At 50.0% G+C, this 27,075-nt stretch overlaps 1 protein-coding gene across 2 annotated transcripts in view; it reads left to right on the top strand.

Annotated features, from left to right (window-relative positions):
* Nucleotides 1-9,994: 9,994 nt before the first annotated feature.
* The window catches only part of ZCCHC14 (zinc finger CCHC-type containing 14), an 87,065-nt gene continuing 69,984 nt past the window's right edge, over nucleotides 9,995-27,075 (top strand). The window contains exon 1 of one of the 2 annotated variants that reach the window (XM_035282719.3): nucleotides 9,995-11,349. In XM_035282719.3, the coding sequence (XP_035138610.1) occupies nucleotides 10,780-11,349 (570 nt within the window). In that variant the 5' untranslated portion in view covers nucleotides 9,995-10,779. The remainder of the gene's footprint in view (nucleotides 11,350-27,075) is intronic. The other variant, XM_035282718.3, reaches the window with a different exon arrangement.

Below are 27,075 nucleotides of genomic sequence, written 5' to 3'. Positions count from 1 at the left end.
CGCACACATGACATTCCACACTTACATACACATATACATAAACACACCACATGCAACACATACATACACACATACACAGCATGTGTCACACACATACAAATACCACACATGCCACACATATACATAAATATACCCATACCATATACAACACATACCTACACATGTGCACACATCTACACATCTACATGTCACATATCACCTACACACAAACACATATACACACCACACACCACATACATACACACATACACACAGCACATATCACACATACTCCAACACATATACACACATATACATGACACACATACACACAGCACATATCACACATACTCCAACACACATATACACACATATACATGACACACAGAGATATCACACACGTATACACACCACGTAGCACATGCATACACACGCCACACACAAATACACACATATCACATACACAGCTACACATACACACATACACAGCACATACCACACATATCACACATGGCACATACCATACACATACATACCACTATACCACATGCATACAGAACATGCAGCCCACATACCACTCAAGTGCCTCTACACACACACACAGAGGAAGGGGGACTCATTTGGTGTCAGGAGCTTGCTCACAGTTCCAGTGCAATGGCACACTTCCCACCTGGGCATTGGCTGCGTTTATGTCATTTATGTGATGGAGCCTTTCATGGGATGCTCACCTACCTCAAAACACCAGGGTGAAGACCTTTCAAAAGTGATGCCAGCCACTGTTTCCTGAGCACCTGCTAAGCATTTGCTAAGCATTATCTCATCTAATTCTCCAAGTCATGTTGTGAAGTAGATATTTTTCAAACTGTTTCACAGAGGAAGTGGTAGGGGGATGGAGGGAGTGAGTTGCAAGCTTGGGAAGGGGAATTTGGACACAGGCATGCAGGGGAGACAGCCAGGTGAAGACACAGGCAGAGACTGGACTGGTGAGTCCACAAGTGGAGGCCCCCATGGATGGCCAGCAGCCCGTGCAGGCTGGGAGAAAGGCCCTCGTAGTCTCAGAAGGAACCAACTCTGCCAACACCTTGACTTCTGGCCTCAGTGTCCAGAACTACAAGAGGATTAATTTCTGTTGTTCTAAGCCATCCTGTTAATGATCATTCGTTTGCAGCTGCCCTAGGAAACTGTGTTTACGAAAAAAGAAGAGCCGGCCAGGTGTGGTGGCTCACACCTGTAATCCCAGCACTTTGAAAGACCGAGGCAGATGGATCATGAGATCAGGAGATCAACACAATTCTGGCTAACACCGTGAAACCCTGTCTCTACCAAAAATACAAAAAAAAATAGCCAGGCATGGTGGCATACGCTTGTAGTCCCAGCTACACAGGAGGCTGAGGCAGAAGAATCACGTGAACCTGAGAGGCGGAGGCTGAAGTGAGCCAAGATCGCCCTACTGCACTCCAGCCTGGTGACAGAGTGAGACTCTATCTCAAAAGAAGAAAAAGAAAAAAGAATTGCCCAACACAGCAGCTCACACCTGTTCCGAGCACTTGGGGAGGCTGAGGCAGGGGGATTGTTTGAGCCCAGGAGTTTGACACCAGCCTGGGCAAAAAGCAAGACTCTGTCTCTACAGAAAATTTTAAAAATTAGCTGAGTGTGGTGGCACACACCTGTGGTCCCAGCTGCTAGGAAGGATGAGGTGGGAGGATCTCTTGAGCCCAGGAACTCGAGGCTGCAGTGAGCTGTGATCACACCACTGCATGCCATCCTGGGTCACAGAGCAAGACCCTGTCTCTTAACAACAAAAAAAAGTTTTAATCTCTGGTTGGCCACAAGCCTCACCACCCTCTATTTTTATACCAACCAGTGTCACTCATTTACTTTTTGCCTGGCTCTCTAAGGCTATTTATTTAGTTATTTATTTAGGTTTTTTGGTTTTTGGCTTTTTTTTTTTGAGATGAGCCTTGCTCTGTCATCCAGGCTGGAGAGCAGAGATATCTTCTCGGCTCACTGCAACCTCTGCTTCCCAGGTTCAAATGATTCTCCTGCCCTAGATCCCAAGTAGCTGGGATTACAGGTGCCCACCACCCTGCCGAGCTAGTTTTTGTATTTTTAATAGGGATAGGGTTTCACAATGTTGGTCGGGTTGGTCTTGAACTCCTGGCCTCAAGACCAACCTGCCCGCCTCAGCCTCCCAAAGTACTGTGATTACAGACATGCATTGCCGCACCCAGCCAATAAAATGAACTTAAAGAACTCTTAAAAATGGAGAGAAACATAGACCAAAACCCTGAGAGAAAAATGGGCAAAAACAGGCATCTTATAGAACAAGAGGCAAAAATGGCATTCCCGCCTAGTTCTCTGACCCTGCCAGAGCCTGAGATGTCATTATAATTTAATAAATCTGTTTCTGCTCAAACTAGACGTCATGGATTATGTTGTTTCTCATTTATTTGGTGGGCACAGGCTATTTACAGAAATCAGTCCACCCTGAATCGTAAAGGCCTTCCAGCCTGCAATGCATCCAGATCCTGAGACAGCTTTAAAAGAGGAATTTGGCCGGGCGCCGTGGCTCACGCCTGTAATCCCAGCACTCTGGGAGGCTGAGAGGGGTGGATCACCAGGTCAAGAGATCGAGACCATCCTGGCCAACATGGTGAAACCTCGTCTCTACTAAAAATACAAAAATTAGCCAGGCGTGGTGGCACGTGCCTGTAATCCCAGCTACTTGGGAGGCTGAGGCAGGAGAATCGCTTGAACCCAGGACGCAGAGGTTGCAGCGAACCGAGGTTGTGCCACTGCACTCCAGCCTGGCGATGGAGTGAGACTCTGTCTCAAATAATAAATAAATAGTAAAAGAGGAATTCACAGATGTATCTTTAAGCAATTACAGTGTTATCCCAATGAGAGTTGTGCCCTTTAGAGTGACCACTTTGAAGTAGAGAGAGTTTTGCATTTGGGTGAGCCCTGGTTTGTTTGTTCAAAAAGAGAGCTTTTGGAGTCACACCTCATCACCCGAACAATATGGTATATGCCTTAGGAATGTCTTCTTTTTACCCACACTTGAGTCTGGGAGCGTCTCATGTCTTAAGTCTCCATTTCAGACAAAACAGTGATGGTAACGTGAAGATGATTCAGATGGCACTGGGAGGCTCTCCAGCTCTTCCATGTTCTTGACGCTTCCCTGAACCCCGCACAGGATCTAGAGGTGGCAGATGAGCTTCAACCTCTTGAAAAGTCCAGAGTAGGCCGGGTGCGATGGCTCAAGCCTGTAATCCCAGCACTTTGGGAGGCTGAGGTGGGCGGATCACGAGGTCAAGAGATTGAGACCATCCTGGTCAACATGGTGAAACCCCGTCTCTACTAAAAATACAAAAAATTAGCTGGGCATGGTGGCGCGTGCCTGTAATCCCAGCTACTCAGGAGGCTGAGGCAGGAGAATTGCCTGAACCCAGGAGGCGGAGGTTGCGGTGAGCCGAGATCGCGCCATTGCACTCCAGCCTGGGTAATGAGCGAAACTCCTCAAAAAAAAAGAAAAGAGAAGAAAAGAAAAGTCCAGAGTAAGCAGGAATGCCTTTGGAAACTCTCTCAGCATGGAAGCAACCTGAATGCCCATCAATAGGGGATTCTCTGCATAAATCAGGCTACATCCAAAGATTTGTGTTGCCCTTAAAAGCTGTGATTTAGAATAGAGTCACGGACACACAAAGACACTTGGGATGTATTGTTAAGAAAAAAAAAAACAGACTACAGAACATGGAGTGCTATCCTATTTCTGCGTCGTATACTATTTTTTTTAAGTATGTGTGCGTAAATATATTTGAATACAAAAGGGTCTAGAAGAGAATCTTTTGGAGTTGGTTATGGCTGAGAAGTGAGGTTATCTGTGGTCTTTTGTACTGTTTTTTAGGGAGAGAAACATAGACCCTATGTTCACGAGGAACATGTATTGCATCATAATCAGACAAAACAAGACAGTCATTTACATGTTTTTTAAAATCCTCTATTTGCTTGAAAATACTCCAGAAAGAACATGTGTGTATGTCAGGGGTGGGGTGACAGAAACGGATGAAGTAAGCATGGCAAAATGTCATCCTTGCTGAAGCCGGCCAGCAGGGACTGTGAGGAATCACCATACGATTCTCCCGACTTTTGAGGATCTTTGCACATTTTCACAATAAAAGGTGAGAACAAACAAACAACACCCAGGTCGGCAGTGAATGCATCCTTGGCTTTCAGAGGATATCACAACTCAGTGCTAGAAACACAGAAATGTCAGAAACAAGAATCCAACAGAAATAAGGCTGCAAAACTTAATGCTAAGAACCAGGAGCAAACGGTTGTGTGACCTCAGGTCCATAACAGCCTTATGAAGCCTCAGGCTTCCCATCTGTAAAACGGGAGGAAGCCCATGTTGGGCAGAGGCATGTGTTTCAGACTGAAAACTCTAATAACTACTGTGGTTGTTGTTCAACCCACAGGCCCCGGAAACAAGAACTCCGCACCCCAACAGTAATTTCTAACTTTGGTGTGTGCTAACCAGCATTACCGGCAAAAATGCAGATTTCTGGCCAGGCACCGTGGTTCACACCTGGCAATCCCAGCACTCTGGGAGGCTGAGGCGGGGGTATACGGCTTGACATCAAGAGTTCGAGACCAGCCTGGCCAACACAGTGAAACCCCATCTCTACTAAAAACACAAAAAATTAGCTGGGCGTGGTGGTGCGTGCCTGTAATCCCAGCTACTCGAGAGGCCGAGGCAGGAGAATCACTTAAACTCAGGAGATGGAGGTTGCAGTGAGCCGAGATCGCACCACTGCACTCCATTCTGGGCCACAGAGTGAGACCCTGTCTCAAAAAAGAAAAAAATGCAGATTCCAAGGTCCTATCCCCAGGGATCCTGACTCCATATGTGGGGCTAGGCCTAGGACCCTCCACTTTTTTCTTTTCTTTTCTTTTTTTAAAGAGAGGGTTTCACCATATTGGTCAGGCTGGTCTTGAATTCCTGACTCCAAGTGATCCACCTGCCTCAGCCTCCCAAACTGCTGGGATTACAGGTGTGAGCCACCGCGCCTGGCTAGGACCCTCCACTTTAAATGAGACCTCAGGCCATTCCCACTGGGGAAATACGCATCCAGTCCCACACCGAAGATAGCCGGGTAAGCAGGTCTGCCATGGACAAAAACGTCTGGCTGTGCAGAAACCGGGGCTGGACGTTGCTCGGGGCTGATTGCCCATTTATGACTCTAGGTGGACTTTGTCTGCAGTCATGGCTGGAAAAGCTGGCAAGCAACAGACACCTCTGCAAAAATAGTGAATAAACAGTATGTCACATTTGTGATTTCTTCCTGGGAGGGGCAGAGTCTATGGGCAATTGACTTAGGTCAGAATCCAGTTCCAATGTGAACCCACTGTGTGGCCCAGGCTGCTGCCCTTGTCCATCCAGTACCCGCATAATGGGATGTTGATAGCAATGTCAGAAACAGCCCCACGGGGTTTTGGCAATTATCTGAGGCTGTCCAGGAACCGGTCCTGGAGCCAGGACCCTGTCAGGATCCACTGGATTTATGGCCTCCGTGCTCAGGGGTGTCGGGTCCCAAACCTTCTCAATCACAGGTTAGCAGAACTCAGGCCAAGGGAAGGAAGTGCATATCCCAGCTGGAGACCACACACACCCTGGCAACTCCCCAGAGAGACAATTCCCTGCCATGCCGGCTTCTCTGTGCACCTGCAGCCCGGATCACTTAAGGAGCCCTGTCCCAGTCAGAGTCTTCTGAGCTTTCTGCTTGTGTTGTTCTGCTCCTGGCCTGGCCTCCAGATCCCTCCTCTCGGTGGGGGGTTCCGAGGTCTTCAGGAAAAGCAAGATGGTGGCAGTATGGGGGAAGAGCATGTGCTTGGGGTCCCTGTGGACCCCATTTCTGGGCTCAGCCTAGTCACCTGCTAGTCAGTATCACTAATTCAGACCTAAGAAGTAACCCCAGGCATGTTATGTCCTCCTCGTAAAATTGTTTGTTTGGGGAATTTGTGGTGAACTCCACGTCTCTCTCTCTCTCTCAAAAATAATACTATTAGAGTCATTTGTGCTTGATTGCAGCCCTGTGGAAGGGACAGTCCCCGCTTCTCCCCTCAACCCTTTGTGGTTATTTGTAGGGCAGTCACAGGAAACCAATACAAACGCATTTCCCCCTAAACATCAGTGTGGGGCTCAGTGCAATCCACCTCACAGCAAATATTCAATCCCTGACCTACATGACCAGGCCTCAGGACGAGCTGGGGGCCTTAGAGGCAAATGACAATCAGCCCTCCAGCCCTGCAGAACTACGGCTCTCGCACCCAGTGGTAACCAATTGGGCTGAACAACACCCTAGACTGTGAGCTCCCCCAGTTCTGGGCCCCGTCACAAGGAGGCACAGCCTACCTCCTGACCTAGCCTGAGCCCCTGAGTCCTCTCCCAACCTCCTCCCAGGGATCCTGGCCCCTCCAGCAAGGCTTGGGGCCTGTGTCCTTCAGCTGCCTCACTCTCCAGAAGGAGAGGGTGGCAGATGTCGAGGCAGAAGTGGAGAAAAGCTCCAGGCACATTTGCAGCCAGGGTCACCTTGTGTATGGGCAGAGTCTAGGAAAAGGGAGACAGTAGGTGCCCAGGGTGGAAAACCAGAATCTTGGGGCCAGGACCAGAGAATGCTGGCGGGCCCAGAAGGTCATTGTCTGCCCTCTCCCCAGGAGTTAGGCCCCCTCCCTCAGGCAGTCTGCCTGCTTCAGAATGGGGAGTCCAGGCTGTCAGTTCTGCAGGGCTGAAGGGCTGAGTCTCATTTGCCTCTGAGGCCTCCAAGCCCTTCCTGAGGCTTGGTCCTTTAGGGCAGGGATTCAATATGTGCTGTGAATTGGATTGAGCTGAGCCACACTGATGTCTGGGGGGAAACAACATTGTTTCAGTTTTCCTGGCTGCCCTACAAATAACCACAAGGCATGCACGTGTGTGTGTGGGGGGCGGGTTGGGGGATGAAAAATAGCAGCTTGCCCTCTCTCAGTTCTGGAGGCCAGGAGTCCAAAGTCAAGGTGTGGACAGGGCCCTGCTCCCTCTGGAGGCTCTAGGGGACGGTCCTTTCTGTCTCCTGCAGAGTCTGGCGGGCCCCGGCATTCCTTGGCTCCAATCTCTGCCCTCCTTGCACTTACTCTCCTTCCCCCCCATGTCTCTGTGTGTTCTTTTCTGTATCTTATAAGGACACTCTCATTGCAGTTAGGGCCCACTCTAATTCAGTATAATTTTACCTTGACTCGTTATGTCTGCAAACACCCTTTTTCCAAATAAGGTCACATTCTGATATTTGGGGTGGAGAGGAACTTTGAGGGGACAACCACTCAACCTACTAAGCCGTTAAATCACAAAGAGTGGGGCCGGGCACGGTGGCTCAAGCCTGTAATCCCAGCACTTTGGGAGGCCGAGGCGGGTGGATCACGAGGTCAAGAGATCAAGACCATCCTGGTCAACATGGTGAAACTCCGTCTCTACTAAAAATACAAAAAATTATCTGGGCATGATGGCGTGTGCCTGTAATCTCAGCTACTCAGGAGGCTGAGGCAGGAGAATTGCCTGAACCCAGGAAGCGGAGGTTGCAGTGAGCCGAGATCGCACCATTGCACTACAGCCTGGGTAACAAGAATGAAACTCCGTCTCAAAAAAAAAAAAATCACAAAGAGTATGGCAAGAAGGACCAAAAAGGCAGCTGGAAGTGGGGAGGACCTAGATCCAGGGACTTCCCCAGCTCAGGCCTCCCTTGTTCCAGCAAGCAAGGGCTTTCCATGAGCATCTTTGACCTCCATTGCCAGCCAGGATGACGGGTTCCTGGCTCCCTTCTACAGATGAGAAAACTGAGGCTCAGAGGCCTTTGAATGCACAGCCACAGTCAGCCAGAGCTGAGACTGGAGCTCCCTTGGCATTGGAGCCTGGGGATTTCACTGCCAGCTCCAGCTGGATTGGAGAAGCACCCCCAGCTCTGATGAGGTTCCAAGATCTTTCTCCAGGGATCTTGCTTTATCAATAAGCAATGAAGGTATTGAATTATCTTTCATTTTTTTTATTTTTTTGAGACAGAGGCTCACTCTGTCACCCAGGCTGGAGTGCAGTGGCGAGATCCCCATTCACTGCAGCCTCCATCTCCTGGGCTCAGACCATCCTTCCACCGCAGTCTCCTGAGTAACTGTGACTACAGAAATATGCCACCACACCTGGCTAATTTTCCTATTTTTTTTTGAGAGATGGGGTTTTGCAATTTGCCCAGGCTGGTCTCGAACTCCTGGGCTAAAGGGATCTGCCCACCTTGGCCTCCCGAAGTGTTGGGATTACAGATGTGAGCCACTGAGCCCAGCCAGACTGTCTTGATGTTCATGTTCTTTTACTACCTCAGATTATGGATTTTGGAATGTGGCCAGTTTCCTGGAATCCCATTAAGAAAGTGAGGGCCAGGAGAACAACGATTAATTTAATTCTTAATAGGAATCAGCCTAGACCTTGGAAATAAGACGAGGATATCCAACTGTCCCCAGCCTTGCCCTTGTGCTCACGTGGGAAGCCATCCTGACTTCATTTAGATTTTTGCTTCTTCCTACACTGACCAAGAACACTAGGGTGGCTTCAGGGAAATGTGCCCAAGGTTTGGAGGGGGCTGTGGGAGGTGACAGTAAATCTTTTCATTCCCAACCGTGCCTTTCTGCAATGTCTGCTCATCCTTGAAGATCTCAGGCTGGAGAATGTGGGTTTATTTGTTTTGGAGAGACTGGGGGTGGGGTCTCACTGTGTTGACAGGCTGGCCTTGAACTCCTGGCCTCAAGTGATCCTCCTGCCTTGGTCTCCACAGTAGCTGGGACTACAGGCACGCCAGGTTCAGCCAGAGTTTTGTTGGGAAGTTTTCAGCACCTCGGACCATATCCTGTAGATGTTCATTCATTGAGTCAACCAATGTCTATTGCACACTGCCCAGAACCAAAGTGTGAGCTCCACAGGGTAGGGAGGGTGCCGGTTTTGCTCTCAGCTGCCCCTGGGTGCTTGGGACCTGGAACCCATAAATGAACAGATCCCGTTCTAGATCCACACACGTCCAAAGCAGCGATCCAGGGGAAGGGGAGGGGAGGAACGAACGTGTAGCCCCTGCGTCTCTGCTTCTTTGCCTGAGTGTAAGTGGTGGGGATTTAAAGGTGGTTCGGTGCACCGGCCCTTCCCCCACCTGCAATCCAGTGCCAATGCAACTACCAGGGGAAGGTGGCGTTTCTGTTTACTTCCAGCCAGGTCAGCTCCTTTGCCACCACCCCCACCTCCCGTATTTGCATTTTCTCGGTTTGGCAAGCCGGGGAAGTAGCCGAGGAAAGAAGGCGGATTTAAAGGCTCCATTTGGACGAGGCTTTTGGAGAAAGCTTGCACCTCCCATCACACCCCCAGACCAGGCCAGTCCCCTCAAGAGTGCGGGTGCCCGCCCTCTGTGAGCTCATCACCTTCTCACAAGCCCCCGGGGGAGGTTATTATTACCCTCACTTTTCCAGGGAGGCGCCTGGGGCTCAGAGATGCCAAGTGACTCGCCCAAGGTCACACAGCTTAACAGTGGCCGACCCGGGATTGGAACCCGGGGCTCCGGACCCCGCGGCGGCCGTTTCCCGAAGACACCCGCTACCTGCCTCTTACACCGCTCAGAAATAAAGCAGGAAGGCCGAACGCCCCGCTTTGGCCCAAAAACAATGCTCCACGCAAATTTGCGGGAACAAAAGCAACCAGAAATCCAGAAATCCAGACCTGGTTTTCCGCCTCTCTGATCTTTGCGAACCAATCGCGTCCCGACGGCGGCCGAAGGACGGGAAGCGGGGGCTCTCCCGTGATCGACAGCTCCCGGGTAGGCGTGGCCGCGGCATGGGCGAATGGGATTGGGGACCCGGAACAATCACGGGGCGAGAACAGGCCGCCAGAGCCAATCAGTGGAAGGGGGGCGGGCCCGGCCTGTCCGGGCTGTCGCGAGAGGCGGCCACCCCGCCCACTTCGCTGGTCCGGGCCGCCCGTCAGCCGCGAGCGCGACGATCCCTCCGCTCCTCGAACGGCACCGCCACCGCCGCCACCGCCACCGCCACCACCGCCACCGCCACCGCCGCCGCTGCGCTTGGCCCCGGATCCGTCCGCCGCGCGGGAGCTGCAAGGCCTGCGAGTCCCGGCCGGATCCCTCCGCGCCTCCCGCCGCGCGTCCCTCCCCCGCCAGCGCCCGTTCCGCCGCCGCGGCCCCCAGCGCTCCCTAAGCGGCGACGCCGCGCCCGCGGCCCGGGGTAACGGCCGGCCTGGGCGGAGGCGCGGGCGGCGGCGACGGCATGGCCGGGGCGGCTCCGTCGGGGGGCGGCCCGCAGTGACAGACCCTGCGGCGCGGGGGGAGATGGGGGCGGCCGCCTCCCGGGCGACGACGACGACGACGAGGAGCAGCCGCCGCCGCCGCCGCGCACCGGCCGCCGCTGGGCACGGGCGCGGGGAAGGCGCCTCCCCGTGAGCGGGGGGCCCGAGGCCGCTCGCCGCCCCCGGCCGCCCCGGCCGCCCCGGGCCCCCCCGGCGCCCAGCGCGCGCCCGCCCGCCGGCCCCTGACGGGAGCCTTGTCCGGTCCCGGTCCCCGCCCCCGCCCCGGCGCCCGCCCGGCCCGCGGCGCCCGCGCGCCGTCGCCCGGCGCCGGCCCCGGCCCGCGCGCCCCCGGCCCCGGCGCGCCCCGGCCGCGGCCCCCGGCGCCCCCCGGCCGCCCCCGCGCGGCCTCCGGCCCCGGGTCGCGGCGCGGCGCGGGCGGCAGCATGGTGGAGAAGCGCTGCCCGCTGCAGAGGGACGGCGTGTACCGCTGGTTCTCGGAGCTGCCGTCGCCGCAGCGCGTGGAGTTCCTGTGCGGCCTGCTGGACCTGTGCATCCCGCTCGAGCTGCGCTTTCTCGGCTCGTGCCTGGAGGACCTGGCCCGCAAGGACTACCACTCGCTGCGCGACTCGGAGATCAAGGCCAACAACCCGGCCGACCTGGGCAGCCTCACCAACCTGACGGACGAGGTGGTGCGCAGCAAGCTGCTGGTGTCGCTGGCGCTGCTGGGCTCGGAGCAGCGGGAGGCGGCCGGCGTGCTCTACCGCACGCTCACGCACATCGACTCCATCATCCACAACTACGGGCTGCAGCTCAACGAGGGCCGCACGGGCGATGAGTTCCTGCTGCTGTTCACCATGGCCTCCAATCACCCGGCCTTCAGCTTCCACCAGAAGCAGGTGCTGCGCCAGGAGCTCACGCAGATCCAGAGCAGCCTGAACGGCGGCGGGGGCCACGGCGGCAAGGGCGCGCCCGGGCCCGGCGGCGTGCTGCCCACCTGCCCGGCCTGCCACAAGGTGCGTGCCTGCCCCGAGCTCTGCTCTGCGCCCCCATCTCTGTACGCCAAACTTCCAGCCTGCACCGCGAGCTCCCACCCAGGTCTCCAGCCTGCGCCGCGAGCCCCCAGCCTGTGTCCCAAGCCAACTACCCCGCACCGGAAATGTGTACCCCACCTCTCCAGGCCTCTACCTTACACGCCAAGTCCCCACCCCGTGTCCCAAGCCCCCATTCCAAGCCCCCACTCCGCACCCTAAGTCTGCACCCTAAGACCGGGGCGCTGAGCCCACACTCAGTCACCTCCCCGTGTCCCTAAGCCTCCGCCTCGCTCCCTTCGGGCAGGAGTGGCTGCAGCGGCTCTGGGAAGGAGGCTCTGCGGGAGCGGTGCGGGAGACGTCCGCGGTCAGAGCTCATGGCCCCAGGTGCTCTCCTTTCACTTCCCGTTTGGAAACGCGATAAGGCCTTTGTTCTCTTAATGGGTGACAGATAACACACATTGCGTCGTTTTGGTTTCTCCAAATCTGGTATTTACTACCAGAAAAGGAAGGAGCCAGGGCCACAGAAGCTGCCAGTGAGGTGAACGTTGGGAGGCGCTGGGCATCGCCGTCCTGGCCGCTCTCTCAGCACAGGTGTCCGGGCACCCCGTGGGGCTTGTGTCGCTGGGAACCTGCGCGCGGGACGTGGCTGTCCGTGTGATCTCATTTATGGACACGTGTATGCTGTATGATGTACGCGTGTGTCGCATGTGGGCGTATGTGTGCACACGTGTGTGTGTGTGAACGTTGTGTGTGTGTGATCGTTTTTAAGAGCCAGGCCACCTGTAACAGAAAGAGACCCAGAGCCTTAAATGCCCGTGAAACCGCTAGCCATTGGCGACCCTTAGAGACAAAACCCAGGCCGACTGAGTGGGAGGGAGGGCACTGGTGCCTTGAGGAATATCAGGTGAAATTAAAGATCTCCAGTCTCCGGACTGAACTGGAAGGCATCGTGGCCATCCACTTAGCGATGTGAGCTTTTGTCTGTTTCAGAACTGAAAACGCAAAGTGTTTGGGGCTCAGGCTATTTTTACCAGCCCCCTGCAATCCACTGCCAAAAGTTTGCTGTGAGAAGAGATTATTTTGACCGGGTGTGGTGTGTATTTAGATTACTAACCGATTTTCTTTGGAAGGGAATAGGTTGCAGTCAGGACTAGTCCTGCTGAGGGCCTCTTTGCAGTGTCTTTAAACTCTTTCAAGTTAAAACTTTGATAAGATTTTGCTTTCATGAGCGGCTGAGGTTTGCTAGGTTTTGTGCCGTGTGTTTAAAGCTATCTTTCAATCCTAGATTGTGGCTTTTCTTTTTTAATGTCTTCCTCTAAGAAGTGGTTGCGGTACATACATTGGTTTTCTGGTTGATTTTTTTTGTGTGTGACATTTATCTCCCAGACTATGGTCTTCTTTTTAAGGTCAGTTCCCACCCTAGATTCCAGGTCCTGTGCTGCGCAGAGGGTCCCAGGAAATGTAGTTGCTTGTAGTAATCTATGTAAGCCTTGACATGCCAGCAAATTGTCATCTATTCCTGGACTCTCAGTCGTTTATGGTCAGTTTCATGTGCCCTTACTCCTCTGTGTAGATTCCACCCACTAATAATTTCTATGGCTGTTGCTACAGTAACGTCAGCTCTTTAACGGGATTCTTAAATGTGTGAGCACGGGTGCATCACTTTATGCAGACAGTGGTGATGATTATTTTGGTTGGGCAGTGAGCTAAATCTAGAACAAAAATGGCTTTTATAGGAGAGCCTTTCTGTCAGGCAGAAATCCCTTTGATGAGATGAAGGGGCAAATCTCTTCCTCTCAGTTCACCCCTGCACCCACCTCCCAGCCCCAAGGCCATGGGCGCTGGATTTACCAGGCGTGCAACCTTGGCCAGAATCCTCCTCCCTCTCAGTGTGTCCCTATTGCAACAGAAGGGATGTGACCTCCCTCACAGGCTTGTTTTGAGGATTCCGTAGGTAACATACGTGCGCCTCCAGCAGATGTGCAGTGAATGCCTTCTCCTTCACAGCCTCTCTGGCTTTTAACACTCACTTTTATAGAGGTGCGCAAACTCGAAGCAAGGCATGTTTTACAGAATGAACTATTTACGTCTTGGCCATGAGTGTTTATGTGTTCTGAATTGGTTTTTTGAATAGTTACTTGGAGCTGACATGTTTTTTGTTTCATCTTTGGAAAACTGGAAAATTCTGTGAGAGGATTAGCATAAGGAGGAAGCTTGGGCTGTCGTTTTCAAAGCAACCATGGTTTCTAGTTTTCCCTACATACTCAGTGTCACTGCTAAGCTAATTTCAGCCCCACTCATTTAACTTTCTTTCTGTTTCTGCTTCAAAGCTAAGCCTGACATTGATGAACCCTTTGTTGCTTGGAGCAGGCAATTCAGATGAAATTTAGCATTTAAGTATTTTGCCTTCTTAGTTTCTAAATGTAATGTTTGCTGTAATCCTGAAAAAGCAGCCCCTTTAAAGCAGTTTGCATTCTCTTGTAAGCTGTTGTATTTTGTTTTGAATTCTTTTAGCATAGAGGCTTTGTATTTTTCTTTTAAAGATACAAATGTCAATTGCTTTTTAAATTCTTTATGCAATTTAGATTTTTGTTTCTTGGCCCAGTGAGGGGGCTCAGGCCTGTAGTCCCAGAAGTTTGGGAGGCCAAGGTAGGCAGCTCGATGGAGGCCAGAAATCCAGCACCAGCACGGGCAGCACAGCAGAACCCTGCCTCTACAGAAATACAAGCCTTAGCCAGGAGTAGTGCTACATACCCATAGTCCCTGCTACTTGGGAGGCCAAGGCGGGACGACTGCCTGAGCCTAGAAGGTAGTCTGTAGGGGAGCTGTGATTGTGCCACTGCACTCCAGCCTGGGCGACAGAGTCAGACCCTGTCTCAAAAATTTTTTTTAAAAATGTGTTTTAACTGTATTTTCTGAAATACTCATTATTTGCGATTGCTTGTCCAAACCCTGTGTTTTTATTTTAAAATTCTTAATATTCTGAGGACTTCCAGAGGTGTACAGATGTGGAGAGTATAAGGTAGACATACCTGTATTTTACTTTCAGAAAGAAAAATCCTCACAGTAGCCACACTAATGGTAGGCTGAATGGGTTTTTCTCTGCCTAGGAGCCTGTCAGGCTGCGGCTTGCTGTGCCTGCAGCCGCCTGTTCCAGGGTCCCGCCGCGGGGGAGAGTTGGCTTAGACTTTCCGCGTTTGTTTTACGTAGATATAAAACCATAGTTTTGGAAATAGTTAAATCCTTTGCAGTTTTTTTTCTTTATGTCAGTGATAATATGCTATGGTATATGCACATGTTTATTCTTGTTTTAAAAATAACAGCTTTATTGAAAGAGAATTTATATACTGTATATATTTCACCCTTTGAAAGTGTGGAAGTCAGTGGTTTTTGGTATAGTCATATAGCTGTGCAAGCACAACCACCACTACCACTAATTTCACAATGTTTCTATCACCCCCAAAAACCACTGTCTGTCAGCAGTCGCTCCCCTTTCCCCCTCCCCTCCAACCCTTGACCACCCCTTTTGTCTATGGGTGTTGTTTTTTTTGGACGTTGCATGTAAGGGGACCACACAGCTTTTATGACCTTTTGTGACTGCTTTCCTTCACTCGGTGTTGTGTTCTCAGGGCTGTGGGTGTGTCAGCACTTCCTCCTTTTTCACGACCGAGTGGCATTCCCCTGTGTGAAGTCCGAGTTGCATTCACCTGTTCCTCAGCGGGCGGATCCTAGGGTTGCTTCACATGCTTGCTTTTAGACCTTGTTCTTCGTGGCTCATTGCTCTTCGTCTTCACCCCGTACACTGTGCCTAACAGGAACGCATAGCGTATCCTCTGTGGGCCACTGGCACCTATGTCTGCACAGGGCTGTCCTGAGGGCTCCTGTTCGACCTAGTGGATGGCCAGGTACTGTGTGCAGACCTGTGTGTGTGTGGCCTAGGCCGACCTGGGGAACTGCCGCTGGAGGTGGCAGGGAACACTGCTGTAGGGACAGAGCCTCCAGGCCGGTGCATTAGGTCACCTACTGGTGTGGAGGAGCAGGGCCTGATGGGCAGGGGCAGGGCCCCACTTGAGGCTTTGAGGGTCCTGCCCTTTGTGTTTCAGCATTCCTGGGGTATGGATAATGAGCTACTGCATGGGCCTGATTTTTTTAAGGGGTGCTAAGATGGTGTTTTTAAAGCGCTTGGTGCAGGGGCGCGGTGGGGTAGTGGTCTTCCTAAGTAGGAGTATGTTGTGTGGGACAGTTCTGGAATTCTCTGTGGCTTGCATCATGAGTGCCAGAGGATAAGCGCTGTAGAAACTTTAGACAGACACGAATACTCTGAATAAACCTGCTGAAAATCTCTGCCCAAAGATAAGCAACAGCTTTTGCTTCGTTGGTTTTCATAAGCTGTTGAAAATCGTTGCATTCAGAGGTGAAACGTGGGCTAGTTCATCCTCTGGTTATCAGGCAAAGTGTGAGTGGCTTCTTTTGGTTTCTCCTTTAGCCCTAAACTCTGGGCCTGTTGCAGCGAAGAGTCATCTAGCATTCCACCAGAAAGGACTCTGGAGCAGCTGTTGTCACTGCTGGTTAAAGGAATAGGTGTGACCTGAAGACACTGTTTTGTCTCCTTAGCATTTAACAAATCTTTAACATTTGTCCTGGGCAGCTGTGCGTGCCTTGTCTGTGAACGAAGTCTCCTGGCTGTCTTTGTATACACTGCTTTGCTTTTTACACCGCAGGAGATAATATCCAAAACATAGTGGATTTCTTTTCTGGGCAGCTGTTTTAAAGTACAGTACATGATACCGGAATCGACACATACAGTCATGTGTTGCCTAAAGATACAGATACATTCGGAGAAAAGCCTCATGAGCCGATCTTGTGTGAACGTGACAGAGTGCGCTTACAGAAACCTAGGTGGCAGCACCCGCTGCACCCCAGGCCACGTTGTAGAGCCTGTTGCTTCTCAGCTGTAACCCCGTACAATATGCTACTGTGCTGAATTCTGTAGCTCTAACCCATTGGTGTTTGTGTATCCAAACACAGAATAGCGACAGTAAACATGCAGGACTAGAGTCTCACAGGGCCGCTGCGGGCTGTGCGGTCTGTCCGTGCTGTGTGTGACTGTGCTGGGATGCAGCTGTGGTTGCTTGGCGGGGGTCTTTGTGTTGACGCTATGCTGGAGCTGCAGTAGCGCGATTCTGTGGCACTTTCATCACTGTCCTTTCCCCTCGTTAAACTCAGGCCCTTTACTTTGAGCTGAGCTCGTTCACGTTCGCCTGACTCAGTTCCGCACACATGTGAGTTCCTGCTTTATACTGTGCTCCAGAGTGTGGCTGTAGAAACGGGAGATTCTGTGTCATATTTGGGTGTGGTGGCGTCATTTGTCCGAGTTAGGAAAGAACGTGGTAACCATCCACGTCCATCTGCAGGTTCAAAGCATATTGTTTGCTTAGGCTGGATTTTGCCCGTTTTCTCTGTAGTCCTGTAAATGTCATTTGCCTTTTACATTAGAGCATTTTTGGACGCTCTAATCTACTTTTCCAACAAGTCTACCTGAGTCTTAAAACTTCAGAGTTGAGCTAGTACCATAGAATAGTACAAGGTACTCATGCTGGGGCATTTTTGTTTGTTGAATTGATGACAAAGAAATTTTTGTTGTTCTAGGAAAAATTTCTCCTTCAGTATTCTCCCCACCTCCCACCTTAGAGGGATTCGATTTTAGAAAAATATCCTTCGTTTGTTTTTGAAAAACTGCCAGTTGGAACAGTAGTTTTCTCATCAGCTTAAGTAACAACTCTTGCTGCAAGTCACCTAATTAGAGCACATTATTGAAGAGGTTTTGGTTTTGGACTTTAGTCTTGACATATGCAGTTTAGAAATTAGTTTTGGCAAGGTGATTCCCTGTCTCTTTAGCTGTTTTTATTGTAGAGAGACCTGACGCACTGTAGAAACATTTCCTAACACAGGTAACAGACTATCCAGAACTAACAACATAGATTAATTCTTAGCAGTTTGTTTTGTTCTGGGTTAAAAGACCTGAAGCTACTTAAAGTGAGGAGAAGCAGCAGCAAGACAGAGTATCTTTCAAATAATTGCTCTTCTAACAGCTGTGGGCCGTGTATGATCGGGCATGCTTGAGCAGGACAGGACTTCACATGCAGGCCACAAAGCCCGGGACCTGGCTGCTCACCGGCAGAGAGGGACACTGTGGACTCCGCCCGCCGTTCACCACCCAGCCTGCCAGTGGGGTGGGTGCTTTGCAGGCTCTCAGAAAAATCACTCGCCCTTGAAATGTCTTCTCTGGGCCTGGATGTCCTAGTTAAGGCGGGTCCCCCACCTAGTTAGTTAAGGCGGGTCCCCCACCTAGTTAGTTAAGGCGGGTCCCTCACCTAGTTAGTTAAGGCGGGTCCCTCACCTAGTTAAGGCGGGTCCCTCACCTAGTTAGTTAAGGCGGGTCCCTCACCACTGGTTTGGTCACACCGCTCTGTTTCTTCAGGGTCGCTGGTAGGTCAGCGTTTGGACTTGGTGATTTGTCTCCCTCCTTCAGTATTTGACCTCCAGTATTTTCCCTCCTGACCCATACATAAGCAGAGAACCATAATTTGTGTTTTAAACAAAACCCCACCTTTAACACCGCTCACCTCTACCAGCCCCACTTCTCTTGGTTGCTTCAGCCCGGAGGCCTCCCCAGAGCAGCCAGCAGAAAAGCCCTCCCATCCTGCTGGCCAGCCCTGGTCCACGTGAATAGGTCAGCCTATGTCTTTACAGACATTTTGTGCACCTGTATGTTCACACATCAGGCATGTGCACAAACACATTAAGCCTATGTGTGTATGATTTGCTTTCAAGACATCACACACATGCTTCAGTGCACACAGGATCTTACATACACGCTATTCTTGATACTGTCTCCAGCATAGCTGCGACAAGCTTCAAGTCCTTCCTACTGTCTCTAGTTCCTCACCTTCAGTCATTCCTCACCTTCAGTCATTCCTCACCTTCAGTCATTCCTCACCTTCAGTCATTCCTCACCTTCAGTCATTCCTCACCTTCTGTGACCTGCCTTTTGCCTTGAACCTCTTTGACAAAAACAGTTTTTATGGGAGAGTATTAAGCAACCTCTTCAGTGAAGGAAAATTTTAAATAGATAATGTAACCAGAGGTAAGAAATGGAAAAGTGCCAAAGGCTGCGTGGAAAGTCCCTTCCGCAGATGGCAGCAAAGGGCACCCAGGACGTTTAAAGGGTCAGGCAAGGTTCTGTTCCTTTCCCTGGGTGTGGATAACTTTTATTTCACGTGTAAAAAACATGTTTCTTACCCTCTTCCCAGCCATCCAGTTCCCCTCTTTGCAGATAGCACACTTCCCCGTAGAACCTTCCAGAGAAACTGTATGTATTTACAAGTAGATAGCTGATGTTCCGCTGTACACACAGGTGCCTCCTCCTGTTGGCAGTCTTTCCACATGACGCTTTTCTGTCCACAAAGAGCAGGGTTAGTGGCACGAGTGTGTCATTTAATCAGGCCCTGTTGATGACATGTTGTTCCCATCTTATTACAAACCAGTGCCGTGTCCGTGTCATTGACATGTTATACACCTATCACCTACGGATTACAGACTGCAGATGGGACGTTTCACATTCAGGTAGGTACAGCTGTGAAGGAGAACTCTGGAAGTAGAGTTCGGTCAAATGGTGTGTGCTTTTGTAATTATTTTACACAATCTGTTGCCAGTATCTGCTTTTGGAATCCCACAGCCATGTACAAGACCAGTACCCCTGGCCTTTAACAAGGCCGATGGCTCAGCCGCTTGCCGGTCTCTGCTGTTCAGTTAGGTGGAGCCTTAGCCTGGTGTGGTGTAGTTTCAGGAATGAGGTTGAACATTGTTTCAAATAAACGGTTTCACTGATTTTTGGTGAGCTCTTTGTCTCCGTTGCTCATCTCTGTTGGATTGGTGGTCTTTTCTTTTTAAATTTTTACTGTATTTGAGGTGGAGTTTTACTCTGTCATTCAGGCAGGAGTGCAGTGGTGTGATCTCAGTTCACTGTGACCTCGGCCTCCCACGTTCCAGCAGTTCTCCTTCCTCAGTCACCAAGCCTGGCTCATTTATTTTTATTTGTATGTTTAGTAGAGATGGGGTTTCACCGTGTTGGCCAGGCTGGTCTCAAGCTCCTAACCTCAAGTGATCCACCCACCTTGGCCTCCCAAAGTGCTGGGATTATGGGTGTGAGCCACCACGCCTGGCTACGTTGTTAGTTTTTAGAAACTCTAAGTTTCAGGGAATTGCATGTATTTGTTTTCTGGTTGTTTAATCTTGTTTGACTTTGCCATTCAGTTTTCTTTTCTTTTTTTTAATGCTGTATTTATCAGTCCTTTTTGGTATGGCTTCTGGGTTTTGTGTCCTAATGCATAATGTGTAATGCGTTTTTTAGAATACAAACTATACATTTGTGTATACTGTGCATGCATCCACATGACTCCCTGTACATTGTAGACAGTCCCCTGCAGTGTTGCCTGGCATGGGACTTGTGTCATTCTCTTTTTATATCAAACTCATCCATCTGGAATTTATTTGGTATAAGTTACAAAGTTAGTTTTATATTTTCCACATGACAGCCCGTTTGTCCCCGTGCCATCTGTTAGGTAGTCTCTGCTCTGCCTCCCAGATCTGAGCTGTCGCCGTCGTGTACGCCCACATCTATTTGGGTTCGCTTCTGGACCCTGCGTTCTGCCTCATGGATGTCTCCATCCGGATGACCTCATGCTGGCCAGGTTCATTGGGTACTCTCGGTTATGTTTGTTACCTTTTGTTCGTTTTTTGTGGGTTTCCTACACAGAGCAATCCCCAGGGAAGGGTTTTTTTGGGGTTTTGTTTGAAGTAAATATGGCCGTGAGGCGCTCCCCACGATGGTGGCCTCTGCAGCCTGGTTGTGCCGGGCCGGCTGGGGTCTGCGTTGCCTCCACCAGTCCTGGCACTCCTGGTTTTCCTCCTCTCTGGATATTTGTTTTCAGTATCTCCTCTGCTTTCCTGCACTTCGAGGATGCCATCTCACACTCTTTCCCTTTTCTTCTCCTTTTTGCTTTATAATTCGTTAGCTTTACAGCTGTGGTTTTTCCAGTTTCACCGATGAATCCAAAAAACCTAAAGGCTTAACCAAACTTCCACCTCCCAGTGAGGGTTCCCAATAGGTTAGTGTGTGCAAAAGGGGGTTTCTCTTTTCCTGCCTGCCATGGTTCCCATGTTTCCCCCAAAGTCTGCATCTTAGAAACTTAATCCTCAATGCAGCAATGTTGAGAGGTGGGTAGGTCACGAGGGCTCTGCCGCTGCCCTTACAAGGGGGTAATATCCTTGTCACCTGACAGTGCTGTTGTCAAGGCCAGTGTGGGGCTCCTCTTGCTGGCTTGCTCTGGGGTGCTCTCACCTGTCCCGCTTCTGCCTTCCACCACAGGCTGTTCCAGCAGGAGGGGCCTCAGCACGTGCAGGCTCTTGCTGTTGGACTCTGCAGCCGCCAGAACTGTAAGAAATAACATTTTATTTTTCACAGATAACCTACTCTGTGGTATTCTGTTACAGGAACACAAAACAGACCAAGACACCATCCCTGGCCTGCTCTGTCCTTCCTTCTAATTCCCCTCCAGTCAGAGGCCTGCGCCTGTGGTAGATATGCCCTTTTTTATCCCCTCCAACTGGTTTTTGACCAAGTCCTAAATGTTATCAGATTTGTCTCCAGTGACACTGTCACAGCCCCAGTTCAGTGTTTCCTCAGGGTCTCCCTTTCTTCCTCTCCTTCCTTTCTCCTCCGTTTCTCTCTTGACGACTTGTCATGATGGTCACATACATGGCACACTTCTCTGGAGCCAGGCTTAGGTTGGAGGCAATATGCCAGGGAGGCAGGACACAGATTGAGTAGTCTTGAGGAAACCAGGTTTCTCATGGCGCCAGCCTAGTCCAGCTCCACTTTGCCCCCAGTCAGAAATACATGTTAAGATGCAGGCTGGGCACGGTGGCTCAAGCCTGTAATCCCAGCACTTTGGGAGGCCGAGGCGGGTGGATCACGAGGTCAGCAGATCGGGACCATCCTGGTCAACATGGTGAAACCCCGTCTCTACTAAAAATACAAAAAATTAGCTGGGCACGGTGGTGCGTGCCTGTAATCCCAGCTACTCGGGAGGCTGAGGCAGGAGAATTGCCTGAACCCAGGAGGCGGAGGTTGCGGTGAGCCGAGATTGCGCCATTGCACTCCAGCCTGGGTAACAAGAGCGAAACTCCGTCTCAAAAAAAAAAAAAAAAAAAAAAAAGATGCAAGTCAGCGATGGTCTCCTTTTAGAGTTAAGCTGATGTTACTGTTTAAAGTCTACACGAAACAACGTCATAGCTGCCCTGTTTTATTTTCTAATTAAATAGTTCAGAAACATTGGTACCTTAACTCTTGTAAGAAATAACACTGATGTACCCTACTCTGACCTTGACCTAGGTCTAGCCTCATTAACATTCTAGTCTCCTTGGCCTGGGTCTGCCTCCATAACCCGCTCTGGTCTCACTGGCCCCTAGTCTCTAACACTAGTTTCCTTGTTTCAATGGAATGGTCTTGGTAAAATGCGTGCAGGAGCCTCATTTCTGACTTACGGGTCTTAGCGTGCTGTGCCATGCGATCTGTCCCCTGCCTGTCCACGTGCCCCTCTGACTGTGGGTGCAGTTCCTCTTGTTCACTGTGCTTTCTCCTGCGCCCTTGGAGAGGCCATTCTCTCAGACTGGATACTTGTTACCTGTGGAACCCCCATCCCCACTCAGTAATGGGGATAAGGTCTCCTTACCCTAGACCTTACGTGTTTTGTTCTGCTTCTGCCCAAGACTTTGACTTTGCAGGGACTGACTTTTTAAATCACTAGAGCCTAGCAATTCCTGCCCCTACTAGGGGCTCACCTGCGGAGCATCTGTTAAACCTAGGGGCAGGAGGGTGCTGGATGGATGAAGAACCACTGTAGTGCCAGTGCTTTTTTCCCTTCAGGTTTTGCAGTGGCCACAGTAGTCATTCTTGTTACCAGTTGATACTTCTTAGCTTTTTAACTTGTGCCTTTATCCAGTGACTACCTCTCATATATTATGTAGCTGTAGATTCTAGTGAAACTTGAATTTTAACGTCTGCATTCTACTTTCTTAGTTTTTAACTTGATATTTTTCAAAAGCAAGTGCACCTACAAGGCCACGAGTGCTGGCTCATACCTGTAGTCCCAGCCCTTAGGGAGGCTGAGGCAGGTGGGTCAGTTGAGGCCCAGAGTTCAAGACCAGCCTGGCCAACATGATAAAACCCCATCTCTATTTAAAAAGAGAAAACTGGCATGCAAAAGCTTTCATCCAGGGAAACTTTGACAGGAGAGTTGGGCTTGAGGTTATCTGGGTTGCATGCACACGAGGTTTATCAGTGCGTCAGCTGAGAGTAGGAAGAAACCACGTGGCGTGATGATGCATTGGTGGGCTCTTCCCCTGTGGAGGTTACTTCCTCTATATGGATTAGTTCATTTCCACAGAATAATGTTTTTAGTTCTGCAAGTAAGTTTATCTGGATTGTATTTTCTTCAATGCCTTTAAAACTTTAAATCATGGTAAGCCTAGATGTTTTAGTTGGCTACATAATGTCAATAAATTGAAAAACTGTTATTCTAATTAAAGTTTCATTTGTATTTCTTTTATACTTTCAACATTGATGTCCCATTAAAAAGGGAGCAGGGAGCATCGTGGAATCATTTGTCTAATTATTTGGGACCTTTACATAACAGCATCAATAGAATTACTAGAAGGAAGTTATGTATCCCTAGGTTTCTTACTGATTCCAGTTAAAACATGTACATATAGGAACTAGTTCTAGAAATATTGTAGTTTAGACTTGAAAAAAAAGATTCAACTGTTTGAAATAGGAGAAGATTGAATGTATGGAGAAGAGGAATGACCCTCACCCCTATTCTATTTTGGGCATTTAAATAAAACGAAAAGCTTGAGAATAATGCTAACAACCTAGTTATAGTGAAATTAGTAAAATCAATGAGCTGCTTTGAAAGCAGGGTGTATTGAGGTTGTGTGGGAAGCGCTGTGTGGTGTGTAGGCTCCACCCGGCCACAAATAGATACTCACAGAACTTGCACCTCCAGGCTCCTGGTAGAGTATCTTTCATATGTGAGAACTTAGGCCATTTCCAGTCGGTTCCACCTTCAGCCCACCTCGGCTCCCGGGCCTTTTTTTCTATTTTCCTGGATTCTGTTTCTTTTCTACCACTGATCAGTTTTGCCTTTTAAGCAGAGTCATGGAATTCCGTTTTATCTGTTGGCTTCCTTTGTCGCATGATTTTAGTGGCCAGTCTAGGGATGGTAGTATCCCCATTTTAGCAGCAGGAAAACAGAGGTTAAGTCTAAATAATTTGACAAAGGTGACATTAGTAAGTGGCTATTTTTATTATGTGAAGTTAACATTGTGTATTGACTTCATTAAAAGTGAGAGGAAGGCTGGGTGCGGTGACTCACGCCTGTAATCCCAGTACTTGGGGAGGCTGAGGCGGGTGGATCACGAGGTCAAAAGATCGAGACCACCCTGGTCAACATGGTGAAACCCCGTGTCTACTAAAAATATAAAAATTAGCAGTTGGTCAGGCATGGTGGCACACGCCTGTAGTCCCAGCTACTTGGGAGGCTGAGGCAGGAGAATTGCTTGAACCCAGGAGGCGAAGGTTGTGGTGAGCCGAGATCGCGCCATTGAACTCCAGCCTGGGTAACAAGAGCGAAACTCCATCTCAAAAAAAAAAAAAAAAAATGAGAGGAAAAACGTGAAGAATATGAAATGAGATGAAAAAGAGAGTCCCAGAGTCTGCGGCTGGTAGAAATAGGGAGTGTGATGTCACCCCGGGCTTCTTCCAGCTCTGCCGATGCCCAGGGCTGCTCCAGGCGTGCGTCCCACCCTGGGTGGGATCTGTGGTCTTGGTGACAAAGCTCCTCTCCTTGCCTTCGTCCCAGTGCTCATTTCTGTTCGTTCAGCACAGAATGTCTAACTGATAGTCCTCAGTACTGCAGGCCAGTATTTTGTCAGGGTTCCGTTTTTTCTTTTCATTTAAAGGTAAACCCTGCATTTAGTAAAATGCTTGTATTTTAAGTGTGTCATCTGAATGTTTTCACCACTTCAGGTTTTGCTTTGTTTTGTTTTTGAGACAGAGCCTTGTTCTGTCACCCAGGCTGGAGTGCAATGGCATGATCTTGACTCACTGCAACCTCCACCTCCCGGGTTCAAGCGATTCTCTTGCCTCAGCCTCCTGAGTAGGCGGGATTACAGGCATGTGCCACCACACCTGGCTAATTTTTGTATTTTTAGTAGAGATGGGGTTTCACCATGTTGGTCAGGCTGAATTCCAGACCTTGTGATCCATCCACCCTGGCCTCTCAAAGTGCTGGGATTACAGGTGTGAGCCACCATGCCCGGCCCACCACCTCTTCAGTTTTGACTGATGCTTAAGCCTTGATGGGGGTTTGTGCAGTATCTCTGTCAGCCCAGAGAATTCCTGCACACCGTTTTCCAGGCAGTCCGCACCCCTACCCCCGGCCTTAACCCTTTCTCCCCCTCTATTCTGTTTCTTTGCCACCATTGATTAGTTTTGCCATTTCTAAAACTTCATTTAAGCGGATTCATGGTATTCTGTTTATCTGTTAGCTTCCTGTGTGGCATGATTTTAGTGGCTGGTCTAGGGATGACATGTAGATTCTGACCTTTCCACTGTGTGCCTAGAGTTAATACTGTGCTGCGCCTCCCGCAGCGTGAGAAGCCGGCCACTGTCTTGCAGCCAGGTGGCTTCCTGGTCCTTCCTGTGGCAAGTGTACCTGTTCTCTCTCTGCTTAGACCTCACCATATGTACAGTATTGTTTGCTTCGATATGAATGTACCTTTTAAAAAATTACAAAGAAAATACTGCCTTCTATTTACTCACATATTTACCTTTTTTCCGCCAGGCCCTGGGTGGAACCAGGCCCGTGTACCGTTTGGGTGCTGGGTGGAACCAGGCCCGTGTACCGTTTGGGTGCTGGGTGGAACCAGGCCCGTGTACCGTTTGGGTGCTGGGTGGAACCAGGCCCGTGTACCGTTTGGGTGCTTTTCATTCCTTCCTGAGGATCCAGTTTGTCACCACATCCTTTCAGTCTGGCAGACTTGCTTTAGTGTTTTCTGGAGTGTAGGTGTGCTGGCGGAAAGTCTCCGAGTTTTCTTTTTTTTTTTTTTTTGAGACGGAGTTTTGCTCTTGTTACCCAGGCTGGAGTGCAATGGCGCAATCTTGGCTCACCGCAACCTCCGCCCCCTGGGTTCAGGCAATTCTCCTGCCTCAGCCTCCTGAGTAGCTGGGATTACAGGCACGCGCCACCATGCCCAGCTAATGTTTTGTAATTTTTAGTAGAGATGGGGTTTCACCATGTTGACCAGGATGGTCTCGATCTCTTGACCTCGTGATCCACCCGCCTCGGCCTCCCAAAGTGCTGAACGTGTTTGGCTTTTGAAAGTACTGTTGAAGGATATTCTCACCGGACGCGAGATTCTTTGCTGGCAGCTTTCTTCTTCTGCCACTTTGAGGGAAGTCGAGACCCTGTCGCTCCTCCAGGGCTCTGCTGGTGGTTGCTCCCTTGTGTTCACGTGTTGTTTTCTCCAGCTGGCTTTAAAATTGCCTGTGTCTTCGGTGTTTGAGCAGCCTGACTGATGTGTCCGAGTGTTTCATTGGATGTATCTTATTTGGTGTCCTGAACTTCCTGGATCCGTAAATCTACGCCTTCTACCAAACGTGGGGCATTTTCAGCCGTAATTTCTCTAAAATGTTTTTCTGCCTCAGTCTCTCTCCTTCTGGGACTCTAGCTCTAGGCGTGATGTTGTCCCTGGAGCTTTGTTCATTTTTCTCTCAGCTCTTTTCTCTCTCTCTGTTCTTGAGGTTGGATACTTTTTATTGATCCGTCTTCGGATTCTCTGAGTCCTCTGTTATCTCCAGTCTGCTCTTAAAGCTCGTCCACAGGATTTTTCTTAGTTTAAAAGTAGTGTTTTTTTAGTTCTGGAATTTCCTTTTTTTTTTTTTTTCCCCGAGACAGAGTCTCACACTGTCACCCAGGCTGGAGTACAGTGACACACTCTCAGCTCACTGCAGTCCTCACCTTCTGGGTTCAAGTGATTCTCCCGTCTCAGCCTCCCAAGTAGCTGGGATTATAGGCACCCACACCACGCTCAGCTAATTTTTGTATGTTTTGTAGAGACGGAGTTTCACCGTGTTGGTCAGGCTGGTCTTGAACTCCTGACCCCAGGTGATCTGCCTGCCTTGGCCTACCGAAGTGCTGGGATTACAGGCGTGAGCCACCGTGCCTGGCCCTGGAATTTCCATTTTTAAATAAATGTTCCATTTCTTTCTTGAGACCCATTTAGCTAGTCCAGCCCGAGTCCCTTATCCTTTCCGTTCCTGAGCCCTGTTGTAAGGGCTGCTGAGTTCCTTCCTGCTGCTGCTGCCGGCATGGGACTGTCCTGTGCTTGTTCTGCAGAGGTTACCCTTTCCTCTTTGAACAGGTTATGTTTTTGTGTCTTTTCATGTCTAATAATTGTGGATTGCTTCTTGGGTTTTGTGGGGGATGCATTGTAGAAACTCTGGACTTCATTCTGTTCTTCTGAAGAATATTGATGATGTTTTGTTTCAGCAGGCAGTGCCTTTGGCTGGACTCAGGCTCCAGA

This window comes from Callithrix jacchus, chromosome 20 (assembly GCF_049354715.1).
Source record: "Callithrix jacchus isolate 240 chromosome 20, calJac240_pri, whole genome shotgun sequence".
In the NCBI taxonomy this organism is placed as follows: Eukaryota; Metazoa; Chordata; class Mammalia; order Primates; family Cebidae; genus Callithrix; species Callithrix jacchus.
The sequence above is the reverse complement of the archived record's forward strand: the minus strand, read 5'-3'. Positions and strand labels throughout refer to the sequence as shown.